Raw genomic sequence first — 13458 nt, 5'->3', positions numbered from 1 at the left:
TTCAACATGCATATTTGACATAAAGTGTAACTAAGTATTACAACCAACATGGTTCACTATCCAATTCCTTCATGCATAGCAAAACATTCATAAGCATCACTCATGTTGATCAACATAAACATCATACATTTTAATACATTCATACATAAGCCAACTGGGCTTTGAAAGGGTGTCAACATGCATTTTTCCATTCAGCACTTGTTATAATGTGCCTTGGCAACTTGCCCTTATTCTCACCAACCAGGTGATGAAGAAATTCACCTTCGTATCACCAACCAAGTGATAAAGAGTACAACCTATACTCTAATATGCTTTGACAACTTGGCATTATATCCACCAACTAGGTGATGAAGGCACTTATCTCTGTATCACCAACTAGGTGATGAAGAGTACAACCAGTACTCTAAGAAACAATTTTGAGTTTCGACAACTTGCCACTCTTCTTATCAACCAGGTTATGAAGGAACTCACCTTTGTATCACCAACTAGTTGATGAAGAGCACAGCCAGTACTCTGATAAACAATGCTGAGATTCGGCAACTTGCCACTCTTCTTACTAATTAGGTGATGAAGGAACTCACTTCATATCACCACTATTCTCCAAAGCTTGTATCATGTTTGTACCATACTTGGCCAATCCCGAAACTATAAAGCACCGGTCAACGTCATACCTTCAAATACCCATTTTTAGGGTTCATACTTAGGCACCCCTACCGAAGCACAAGAGTTTCCCTTTAACCAGGAGGCCAACCATAGCACGACACATGTCAATGTTAGAATAAAGCTCATAGAGTCCCACATCGACCACGGACAAAAGCTGGAGACTTTCTGACAGAGATTTTACCACACACGCAAACAGGTTAAAAACTCCTATATTACTTGCAAGAATGATAAGGTCGTTGTAGTATAAACGGTTCTCGCAAGGTCGTTCTCCACAGGAATTATTAAATAATTTGAAACAAACCAAATTCCAATTAATTATTGTAAAGCAGAAAATTGAGATGATTGGTTTTATAATCTACTTAAATTAAAACGAATTTAATTAATAAAAATAAACTAATCTACAATATTAAAGATGAAGGGGAAAGAAAACTGTTTTGGAAATATCAAATTAAGAAAGCATTAGGGTTCCACCATCACCTAGCAATCCTATGTATTTTTACCAATTACTTATGATCTACACATGCCACTTTGAAGATTAGGTTTTCCTAATTTATATTCTACTTGGAACCTCCAACATAGAACATATATCTAGCATGCAACCCGTCTGGACGTTTGGATCAAATCTGATCATGAAAGACCCGTTATGCTTTATGAAAACGCTTTGAAAAACCATGCAACCCTTAAGACGTGGTGTTCATCTTAAGTGAAATTACAATTATTAATCACAAGAAGCCAGCGTCAATTTCAGGGAACCTTCCGACCAAAACTGCATTAATTTACTTTTCTAAAGATCCTAATTATGATCAGGCATTAAGACAATTAGATAGCTTTAATCATGGTGATCAATAATTCAAAGTATGCATGCAATCAATCACAAGCAATTAAATAAAAATTACATATTCATGCTAAGGCTTAAGGCTTCGCCCTAGCAAAAGGAATTAGTTGCGCATATTCATAATTGAAATCATAGAAAATATTATTAAGAATAAAAGGAATGAAAACACCTTAAACTAGAAAATCTCCAAGAACCCTAGCAATTACTCTCTGACTCCAAAGTTGCATAAAAGAAAGCGTCCCAAAGATTAAGAATGGCAAAGCAATATATTTGCTAAGCCATCACACAAACCCTAAAACATAGGTCTCTTATTCCAACTAGGAAACTAAATAATAATAAAATATCTTAGAAAATAAAACCCTAATTAAACTAGAAGAATCTGCCAAGTACTTGTCCAGCCACGTTTTAGCTTCAAATCTCCTCCAAATCCGGCCTATAATAGCTTGTTCTAAGGATCAGGATGTTCTGAACACATCTCCAGAAGGCTACGAACTCATCCGAGGTCATCTTAGGCTCCAAAAACGTCATTCAAGCCCAAAACGTCACTATTCCAGCACTGCGCATGGCTCCTTTATTTTAATGCCAGAAAATCATCGCTTGGTAGAAAAACTGATCTTTTGACATGATCAAGCTAAGTGACTCACGAACGTCCTCCAATTAGAATTACTCCAAAATTCGTCCATTTGACCATGTTTTGCTCCAGAAGAAGTCGAAAGTCCTATATTAGAAATATAATTCAAAGTATCAAAATTCTTTCAAATTATTAACCAAAATATACTAAGAATAGGGTAAAATATATAATATAAAATATACTCATCACTCTCCTCAACTATAAAAGAAGACCATTCTCCTACAATTAATCCCTAATGTCATTATTGTACTTAAACTAGTCATTAGAACTCACTAATGATGATTATGCTTGAACCTATGTATTTATGTAAACCCTTCACTATTAATGAGAACTCTTCTACTTCATGGACGTAGCCAGACTTAGGGTGAACCACGTACATCTTATGTTTGCTTCCCTATCTCTATCTCTTTACATATTTATCCTCACTAGTGAATGGAGCAACCGAGGGAATGTCACAAACTTTACACTTTACGTTGTTCCAAAGTCCTCACTGATTTTGGGAATCAACATGTCATGTTCAAGAAAAAAATAAATTGAATCAATAAAAGCATATGAATTCAATAAAATCAAAATTTAATCAATTAAAATAATTGAAATGTAATACTCCCTTGATTGAAAACGAATAAATTCTCTTTAGCACAGTGTGAAGAGTGTGCTAATAACGTGTCGTGGCCCATAACGACCCATCCCAGATTTTACGAAACGGAAGGGCAATTTTGTAATTTCACCTTGGTTGGGAGATGTTTTGTAATGTATGCTTCTTGGGTATTAATTGGAGTGCCCAAGGGGGCCCACCCCTTTGGTTTTGTCCCCGGCCCAACCCCACTTCTTCTCTCCCACTCTTCGTGACTTCACTCTCTCATCTCTCTCCCTCTCTTCCTCTTGACTCTCTCTAAAAACAACTCTTCCGAGGGCTTTACGCAACAAACAACAACGACAGAAACCCTCCACCACCATCCTCTCCCCTCTAGGTGAACCCACGAACCCAGAAAACCTCCCAAACCCCTCACTTTCCCTCAGCATACACTGTTCACCAAAGTTCTACGACGAGTTTCCACTTTCTTTGGCGAAGGTAAGCCTCGAACTTCATCCAAAAGTTGTAGGTTGTGTCTTGCTGTATGTTTGGAAGTAGTTTTGAGAAGTTTTGGTGATGTTTGGACATAGGAATCTCACAGGGAAAGCTTCCCTAATTTTCCAGCAAGGACAACCACTTTCGAAGAGTTTTCCAGTCAAACCACATTGAGTTAGCCGTCATGCAAGGTACCATTCTCTTCGTCGCATTGAGAACTATGATTTTTGTTTTGAATCACTTGACTTCATTGAGTATTGAAGAAGTTATGAACGTTTAACGTTTACCCAGTTTTCGGCAAGTTTTCTTTCAAGCCATTTTCTGGCTATCTCCAGCAATCGTTGGGCTTCCAAATAGGTATAATCTTGTTTTACACTATCCTATCTTCATTTTGATATATTATTGGTCAACTTTGGCTAAGAAATAGGTGAGTTACGAAGCTTTGAAAATTGCCCAAACTTCCGACCAAAAATCCCAGTTTCTGGTATGAGCTTCAGCGACTTGGCTTGGCTCGGCTCGGCTCGGCTCAGTTTAGCTCTGCTTGGCTAAGTCAACCGTTGACTTCTCGGTCAGTGTTGACTGTTGACCTTGATCAGTCAACGTTGACTTTTTCGAGTTTCAGTTGGGACGCCTCCTAGACTAATTTCAACATCCTGATTCCAAATCCGCACTCTGTTTTCCCAAATTCAATCATTTTAATAGAGTTTTATTAATTGTCCTTTTATGTGCTTATGCGTGTTTGTTAATGGAGACCCCGTCTTTTCTAGTTTGAGTAGCTCTTCGATGACGGACTATCTATGAGTGGACCCCTTCCAAATTGCATGATTTTACTATTAGAAATGCATGCATAAAAAGCATGATTTGATGGATACATTTTATGAAATGTTCATGAGAAAATTGGATTCATGCTTTATTAGATTTACACTCTTTCAAGGATTTATGATTATATATTATGGACATGTTTTATGATATGATGTTTGAGCTACTAAGCTCCAATGAGATAATCTTGGAAAGTTTATGTTCATGTTTTGATGTGCTTATCTAGTGGTTATTTATACGATCTGCCTACAGGCGAATGATATCATTATATGACTTTGGTCGGGTGATCTAAGGCATACGGGTGAATGATACTGCCTTCGAGCGAATGAAGATTTATTTATGCCTTGTGATACCACTACTAAGCACACTATATATAATATATGTTTTATGAAGTTTTATTGACACACCCCGACCGAGATCAGGGCATGCTGGCCGTCACGTGAAGGTGACGTAGCCATGTGCGCGTGCGGAAGCTATTAAGAAGGTAATATAAAAGTACGAATAATTAAAACCTAATAACATACAAAGTACTAGTGTATGTGAGACACAATTCAGAGCAAGTCTACAACAGTCCAAAAGGAAAGATACGACATATGTACACCCGAAGGTGACCCTACAATGGTGGATGTCTGTCAGAAATGCCGGGACGCCCTCTGGGATAAACCACCGAACTTGCTAGACCACTAGAACCTGGAGGGGCGCAAAAACAAAAGCGTGAGTGGGCAAAAACAAAGTTCTTTGAAAACTCTTTAGCAAAATACATTCTAACCCCTCGCCGTAAAACCTGTATACTTCCCAGAAAATGAACATATTTACGTATGTATAGATATGTCAATCATGCTTCACCATATGCCATTCATGCTCACAATATGCCATTCATGCTCACAATATGCCATTCATGCTTGAGAATATGCCACAACAGAATCTCATAATCAAATATAAATGCTCAGCATAACCACATCAATAACATGTAATCTGGCAGCCGGGAGTCACCTAACGTGACATGTACCGCTGCCTATAGAGCTCCAATCTCAACTCAACATCTGAATCTGCACACAAGTCGGAGCCACCTAACGTGGTTTGTACGACAAGACTGGGTGTAATATATATACGCTCTAGTGCTACGATCACGTGAAGACTATGCGAATAATCGCGGGTCACCTACGAGTCGGAACCACCTAATGTGGTCTGCACGACAAGGCTTGCACCTAACTTGGATCCAAGGCGAGCGTGTGGTGCTGGTGAACATACACGTGAAGGACTCTGCCCCTCTCTGGGCGGGAGCACTAACACCGGGGGTGCAGATTATGAGCTCTCTAAGCATCTCAAACTACTATTGCATAATAAACAGGAATGCATAACCACATGAATACCGCTTACCTGGCACTTACCTGTGCGTCCACAGCACCAAATACACATTTATATATATGTATGCCAATTACCAATGCACGTGATGATACGTAAACAATATTCAAATGATGCATGGCATAAAACATATAACCTTTTCTATTCTATTTCTGGGAATTTAGAGGTATATAGGTATATACGGAAAACAAAAGCCCACTCACAGATAATTAGAAGGGTCGTAGCCCCCCTGCCTCGAGTGCGTACGCTCGTCCTCGGAAAACGAATCACCTATACGCGACAAAGTTACGAAAACATTAATTTAAAAGCACCTAAGCAACTTCTCGTAATAACTTCTCATACATTGCTCAAATTGGACATATGAATATACCAACGTGACCTACACAACCTCAGGATCACGCCCATATTTTTAGAAAAATTTTTGGACCACGCACGCGCCCCCACGCGCCTGAACACGCACGGACCTACGCGCCCCCACGCGCGGCCCACGTGCACTGCACACTGACGGCGTCAGTTGACGCCGTCAGGAATATTCCGTTAACTGACGGAATATTCCGTCAAATCTAACCGGATTCTGTCACTGCCGTTAGGAATATTCCGTTAGACTTAACGGAATATTCTCCTTTCTTCTCCGGCGAGACGCCGGCGCCGGCGACGGCGCCGGAAAACTGGGTAAAATTCTAACTTTGTTTTCTCCTTCGTTTTTCAACCATTTTTCACGTTCTTTATACCAAAATGAAGCTTAGGACTAGTAGAATCACGTTAGACTAGTTTTAAGGCCTAAAAATTGCTAGATCATACCTGTCCACGACTTCAAAGTTCGGCCAACTTCGAACCTAGCCTTCCCGACGTCCAAATTCACCCAACGAACTACTCCGAGGCTCCTTGGGACCTCACAAGCACAACTACAAGCTTAGAAATTCCAAAAACAAGCTAGTTTAGGTTTGCATGAACAGTGTTCAAATCGGACCTCGTGATATCGACGTGAAAATGGTGTTTTCCTTACCTGAAAATGGCACCTTTGAACTCCTCTCAGCTCCACGAACACGATGGTGGTCTTGGTTTCTTGTTTGGTGAAGATTTGATTAGGTTTGTATGTGTGTCCGTGTGTAGAGGAAGAAGAAGAAGAAGAAGAAGAAGAAGGTGAACTCGGGGAGGAAGAGAGAGAGAGAGAGAGAGAGAGACAGAGAGACAAAGAGTGAGGGAATGAGGGAGAGAATCCCGGGAGAAAAGAGAGTGTATGAGTGTGTGTGGTCCCACCACATCACACAACACAAAACTAATCGTACACGAACGAACTAGGGGTAATAACGTAAATTTAAATGTACGTTTCTTTAGTTTCGGGACGGGATGTTACAACCTACCCACCTTAATAGAATTTCGTCCCGAAATTCAAAACAACCTCAATACACCCCTAATAGTCAAAGAATAATCTAGGATACAAATCCCTCATTCGTTCTTCTGTCTCCCATGTAGCTTCTTCAACCGAGTGACTCCTCCACAAAACTTTCACCAAATTCACCGTCTTGTTCCTCAGAACCTTTTCTTTCCAATCTAAGATCGTTAACGGTTCCTCATTGTACGTCAAATCTGGATTTATCTCTAACGGTTGAGGAGGTATCACATGCAATGGATCAGCAACGTAATGTCGGAGCATAGACACGTGAAAAACGTTATGCACTTTAGCCAACTCCGGAGGCAACTCTAACCTGTAAGCTACCTCACCAACTCTTTCTGTGACTAGGTACGGTCCGATATACCTGGGACTCAACTTCCCCTTCTTTCCAAACCGCACAACACCTCTCCATGGTGAAAGCTTCAGAAATACCCAATCTCCGACCTCATACGTTCTGTCCGTAGCATGCCGATCTGCTAAACTTTTCTGCCTGTCTTGAGCTGCTTTCAGGTTAGACCTAATTACCTGAACATTTTGAGTAGTCTCCTCGACAATCTCCGGACCTACTAAAACTCTTTCGCCAACCTCCGACCAACATAACGGAGTGCGACAAGATCTACCATACAAAGCTTCAAATGGCGCCATGCCAATGCTCGAATGGAAACTGTTGTTGTAAGCAAATTCCATCAAGTCTAATCGCTGGTGCCAAGCATCACTGAACTGTAACACTGATGCTCGCAGCATATCTTCCAAGGTCTGAATAGTTCTCTCGGACTGTCCGTCTGTCTGTGGATGATATGCCGTACTGTAAAGTAGTCTCGTACCCAAAGCTTCTTGAAAAGCTACCCAAAACTTCGATGTGAATCGTGGATCACGATCCGAGACAATACTTACAGGGACACCATGGTATTTCACAACCTTTGAGATAAACAATTCTGCTAACCGGCTCAAAGAGTACTTCTCTCTCACTGGAATGAAATGCGCCGACTTAGTGAGCCGATCAACGATCACCCAAATGCCATCAAAGCCATTATGTGTACGCGGCAACTTGTACACAAAATCCATAGTGATATTTTCCCATTTCCACTCTGGAACGGGAAGCGGCTGTAACAATCCAAACGGCTTCTTTCTTTCTGCTTTAACCTGCTGACAAACAGCACAACTACTCACATACTCAGCTATCTCCCTTTTCATACCCGGCCAATAGTAAAATGGTCGAATGGTATGATACATTTTGGTTGCTCCTGGGTGCATGGCATAGGCCGAGATATGTGCTTCATCGAGGATTTCCTTCTTCAACTCCACATTACTAGGCACGAACATTCTACCCTCTAACATCAACATGCCATCAGAATCACGAACTCTGAGATCTCGCCTCCTTCCTTGATCTCGAGCTCGAATTAGTTCTTGAATCTGTTCATCAGCTACCTGAGCTTCAAGCACCCGATCAACCAAGATTGGTCTAACTTGAAAATTAGCAAGTAATGCCACATCTCGATCTTCTGCTTCTAACCTTACTCCTGTAGCACGCAAGTCCACCAAAAGAGGAATACGACTAGCGTACAGCGCATTGATACGACCATGTGACTTCCTGCTAAGTGCATCGGCTACTACGTTCGCACGACCAGGGTGATAATCAATCGTGCAATCGTAATCGCTGAGCAACTCCAGCCACCTCCGTTGACGAAGATTAAGTTCCTTCTGGGTGAAGAGATACTGAAGACTCTTGTGATCTGTGAAGATCCTACACTTCTCTCCGTAAAGATAGTGTCTCCACAACTTCAACGCAAAGATGATAGCAGCCAATTCCAAATCATGTGTAGGGTAATTCATCTCATGGGTTTTCAACTGCCGCGAAGCATAAGCAATCACCCTACCATGCTGCATCAATACACATCCCAGACCATTCAAAGAAGCATCACTATAAACCTCAAAATCACCACTATCGTCCGGGAGTGCCAAAACAGGTGCATTAGTAAGACAATGCTTCAACTGCTGGAAACTCTGCTCACACTTATCATTCCACTCAAACTTAACATCTTTCCTTGTTAACCTCGTCAGTGGCAAGGCAATCACCGAAAAATCCTTAACGAATCTCCGATAATATCCCGCCAAACCAATGAAACTTCTCACCTCAGTGACGGTTCGTGGTTGCTCCCAACTCTCCACAGCTGCAACCTTTTGAGGATCAACAAGAATACCTTGAGCAGAAATGATGTGCCCCAAAAACGCGACTTGATCTAACCAGAACTGGCACTTGCTAAACTTAGCATACAATTGGTGTTCTCTCAACCTTTTCAACACCAAAGTAAGATGTCGAACATGTTCCGCTTTGGACTTAGAATACACCAGAATATCGTCAATGAAGACAATGACAAATCTATCCAGGTAAGGCTGGAATACCCGGTTCATTAAATCCATAAAAGCTGCTGGTGCATTAGTCAACCCAAATGGCATAACCAGAAACTCGTAATGACCGTAACGAGTCCTGAACGCCGTCTTAGGAACATCATCCCTACTAATCTTCAGCTGATAGTACCCAGACCTCAAGTCTATCTTAGAAAATACACAAGCACCTCTCAGCTGATCAAACAAATCGTCGATACGAGGCAATGGATAACGGTTTTTAATCGTCACCCGATTCAATTGTCTGTAGTCGATACACAGCCTCAAAGTTCCATCTTTCTTTTTCACAAACAACACTGGAGCGCCCCAAGGTGAAGTACTAGGCTGGATGAATCCCTTATCCACTAATTCCTGTAACTGAACTTTCAATTCCCTTAACTCAGCAGGAGCCATACGATAAGGAGTTAAAGAAATAGGATTAGTACCTGGAAGTAACTCAACATTGAACTCCACATCTCGATTTGGGGGTAAACCAGGTAAATCTTCAAGAAAAACATCAGGGAAGTGTCTAACCACTCTCACATCCTCAATTCTGCTAGGAACGGCCTCCTCTAGCACCACATGAGCTAGATACCCCTGACAACCTTTAGTCAACAACTTCTTTGCTCGCAAAGCTGAAATAACACCATGTCTTACTCCACTCTGCTCACCCACAAAAGTAACCTCAGGTAATCCAGGACGGTGAAACGTAACTACTTTCCCGTAACAATCAATGTTAGCACGATAGAAGTGCAACCAATCCGTGCCCAAAATCACATCAAAATCAACAATATCTAACGGAATAAGATCCGCGGGCATAACTACACCCTCTACTATCACTGGACATCCTGGGTACACACAATCTACAACACATCTCTCTCCTCTAGGCATAGCGAACTCTAAATCGTACCCTAGAGGTGTGGGGCAAGGTTGCGTTACTTGAGCAAATGTATGAGAAATAACGGAATGTGTAGCTCCACAATCAATTAAGACTCTAGCAAAATAACCAAGAATGTTTAACGTACCCATTATCAAGTCCGGGTTGTTCTGAGCATCCTGCAGGGAAATATTGTGAATACGCCCCTGGCCCTGCTGTCGTCCACCGCGACCTCTGCTCGCTTGAACACCGCGACCTTGAGCTCCACGCCCCTGACTGGGCTGACCCATCTGTCTCGAAGACCCTGCACTACTAGTAGCATTCTCACTCTGTTGATACTGTCCTCCTTGGTACCACTGAGAACCACCAACTGGAGCTGGAGGATACGGCATGTAGTTGCTGGGATACGGGGGATAACCACCTTGTGAATACGGGTCCTGGGGGTACTGATACGGTCCCGGAGCATAGGGAACAGCATCACCCTGATAGTGATAGGCACCACCTCTACCTGCTTGACCATAATTACTCGGACCTTGGATTTGTCGAATCGGTGCAGGTGGCGGCATAAAGGTCTGCTGCGGCTTCTGCTGCTGACCCTGGGGACAATTCACAGCTATATGTCCCATCTGTCCACAAGTGAAACAAACACCGCTGCCACGCCTGCATTCGCCGAAATGTCGGTTATTACATCTACGGCAAAATGGAACTCGGTTTCGACCACCATCACCTTGTCTCTGGCCTCGAGCACCTCCATAAAACCTACCTCCACGTCCTTGTCCAGAGGCACTGAAACCACCACTAGACGAACTCGAACTGGCACCACCCCTTTTGAAGTTCTGAGTTTGGCGAGGCCCAAGCGACACTTGACTTTTCCCTTTGTCATCTTTCTTTTCATCACTGTCGCTCGACATATTCTCTGAGTCCTCTACCCTCAACAATATCTCATAGAACTCCTGGTAGGACTCGCAGTGAGTAGTAGTGGCCATAGAACGCCATTTCTTCCTAGTGCCCAAGCGAAAACGACGAAGCATCTCCGCCGGACTACCAGCGACATCAGGATAGTAACGAGACAAATCAGTGAACTTACGATAGTACTCGTTAGCCGTCATCTTTCGCTGTTTCAATTCAGTGAATTCCTGTTTCTTACGGTCGATATACTCAGGGGGTACAAATCTCCTTTGAAACACGTCCTTGAAAACATTCCAATCGGTCCTCTGAGCTGGAGTCAACCTACGAAGTTCTTGTTCCCACCAAGCTGCAGACTCCATCTCCAGAAACCAAGAGGTTGTCTCAACCCACCTTTCCATTGGAAGGTTCCCCTGGTTATGTAACACCCGGAAAGTCTTCTCTAGGTGTTCCAACCAACGTTCTGCGCCTTCGTGACCCTCGTTACCTTTAAACTTATCCAACTTCAAGTTATACATAGTCTCCAGAGGAGTCCTCTGGGGAGGGCGCATCACTGTTTGAAGGGCTGTAGCAATCACTTCCCCCAACTGAGTAAGATCAGGGAAACTAGACTCATCTGAGCGACGTGGTTCCCGACGAGGCGGCATGATTCTGACAGAAGACACCAACTATTAGAATACTCACAAAGACACAGGACTGCCAAACCTAGGCTCTGATACCAAGCTGACACACCCCGACCGAGATCAGGGCATGCTGGCCGTCACGTGAAGGTGACGTAGCCATGTGCGCGTGCGGAAGCTATTAAGAAGGTAATATAAAAGTACGAATAATTAAAACCTAATAACATACAAAGTACTAGTGTATGTGAGACACAATTCAGAGCAAGTCTACAACAGTCCAAAAGGAAAGATACGACATATGTACACCCGAAGGTGACCCTACAATGGTGGATGTCTGTCAGAAATGCCGGGACGCCCTCTGGGATAAACCACCGAACTTGCTAGACCACTAGAACCTGAAGGGGCGCAAAAACAAAAGCGTGAGTGGGCAAAAACAAAGTTCTTTGAAAACTCTTTAGCAAAATACATTCTAACCCCTCGCCGTAAAACCTGTATACTTCCCAGAAAATGAACATATTTACGTATGTATAGATATGTCAATCATGCTTCACCATATGCCATTCATGCTCACAATATGCCATTCATGCTTGAGAATATGCCACAACAGAATCTCATAATCAAATATAAATGCTCAGCATAACCACATCAATAACATGTAATCTGGCAGCCGGGAGTCACCTAACGTGACATGTACCGCTGCCTATAGAGCTCCAATCTCAACTCAACATCTGAATCTGCACACAAGTCGGAGCCACCTAACGTGGTTTGTACGACAAGACTGGGTGTAATATATATACGCTCTAGTGCTACGATCACGTGAAGACTATGCGAATAATCGCGGGTCACCTACGAGTCGGAACCACCTAATGTGGTCTGCACGACAAGGCTTGCACCTAACTTGGATCCAAGGCGAGCGTGTGGTGCTGGTGAACATACACGTGAAGGACTCTGCCCCTCTCTGGGCGGGAGCACTAACACCGGGGGTGCAGATTATGAGCTCTCTAAGCATCTCAAACTACTATTGCATAATAAACAGGAATGCATAACCACATGAATACCGCTTACCTGGCACTTACCTGTGCGTCCACAGCACCAAATACACATTTATATATATGTATGCCAATTACCAATGCACGTGATGATACGTAAACAATATTCAAATGATGCATGGCATAAAACATATAACCTTTTCTATTCTATTTCTGGGAATTTAGAGGTATATAGGTATATACGGAAAACAAAAGCCCACTCACAGATAATTAGAAGGGTCGTAGCCCCCCTGCCTCGAGTGCGTACGCTCGTCCTCGGAAAACGAATCACCTATACGCGACAAAGTTACGAAAACATTAATTTAAAAGCACCTAAGCAACTTCTCGTAATAACTTCTCATACATTGCTCAAATTGGACATATGAATATACCAACGTGACCTACACAACCTCAGGATCACGCCCATATTTTTAGAAAAATTTTTGGACCACGCACGCGCCCCCACGCGCCTGAACACGCACGGACCTACGCGCCCCCACGCGCGGCCCACGTGCACTGCACACTGACGGCGTCAGTTGACGCCGTCAGGAATATTCCGTTAACTGACGGAATATTCCGTCAAATCTAACCGGATTCTGTCACTGCCGTTAGGAATATTCCGTTAGACTTAACGGAATATTCTCCTTTCTTCTCTGGCGAGACGCCGGCGCCGGCGACGGCGCCGGAAAACTGGGTAAAATTCTAACTTTGTTTTCTCCTTCGTTTTTCAACCATTTTTCACGTTCTTTATACCAAAATGAAGCTTAGGACTAGTAGAATCACGTTAGACTAGTTTTAAGGCCTAAAAATTGCTAGATCATACCTGTCCACGACTTCAAAGTTTGGCCAACTTCGAACCTAGCC

The 13458-nt window shown here is 42.7% G+C and overlaps 1 protein-coding gene across 1 annotated transcript in view; it reads right to left on the bottom strand.

Annotated features, from left to right (window-relative positions):
• LOC148690259 (uncharacterized) overlaps positions 1-11601 on the bottom strand; it is a 41279-nt gene extending 29678 nt beyond the window's left edge. The window contains exon 1 of the mRNA XM_088687761.1: positions 10189-11601. Within this exon, the coding sequence (XP_088543887.1) occupies positions 10189-11593 (1405 nt within the window). The 5' untranslated portion in view covers positions 11594-11601. The remainder of the gene's footprint in view (positions 1-10188) is intronic.
• Positions 11602-13458: the final 1857 nt, after the last annotated feature.

Source organism: Pyrus communis, chromosome 16, assembly GCF_041283825.1.
Source record: "Pyrus communis isolate YQ-2024b chromosome 16, ASM4128382v1, whole genome shotgun sequence".
Classification (NCBI taxonomy): Eukaryota; Viridiplantae; Streptophyta; class Magnoliopsida; order Rosales; family Rosaceae; genus Pyrus; species Pyrus communis.
Note: the sequence above shows the minus strand (reverse complement) of the source record. Positions and strands in the feature narration are given on the sequence as shown.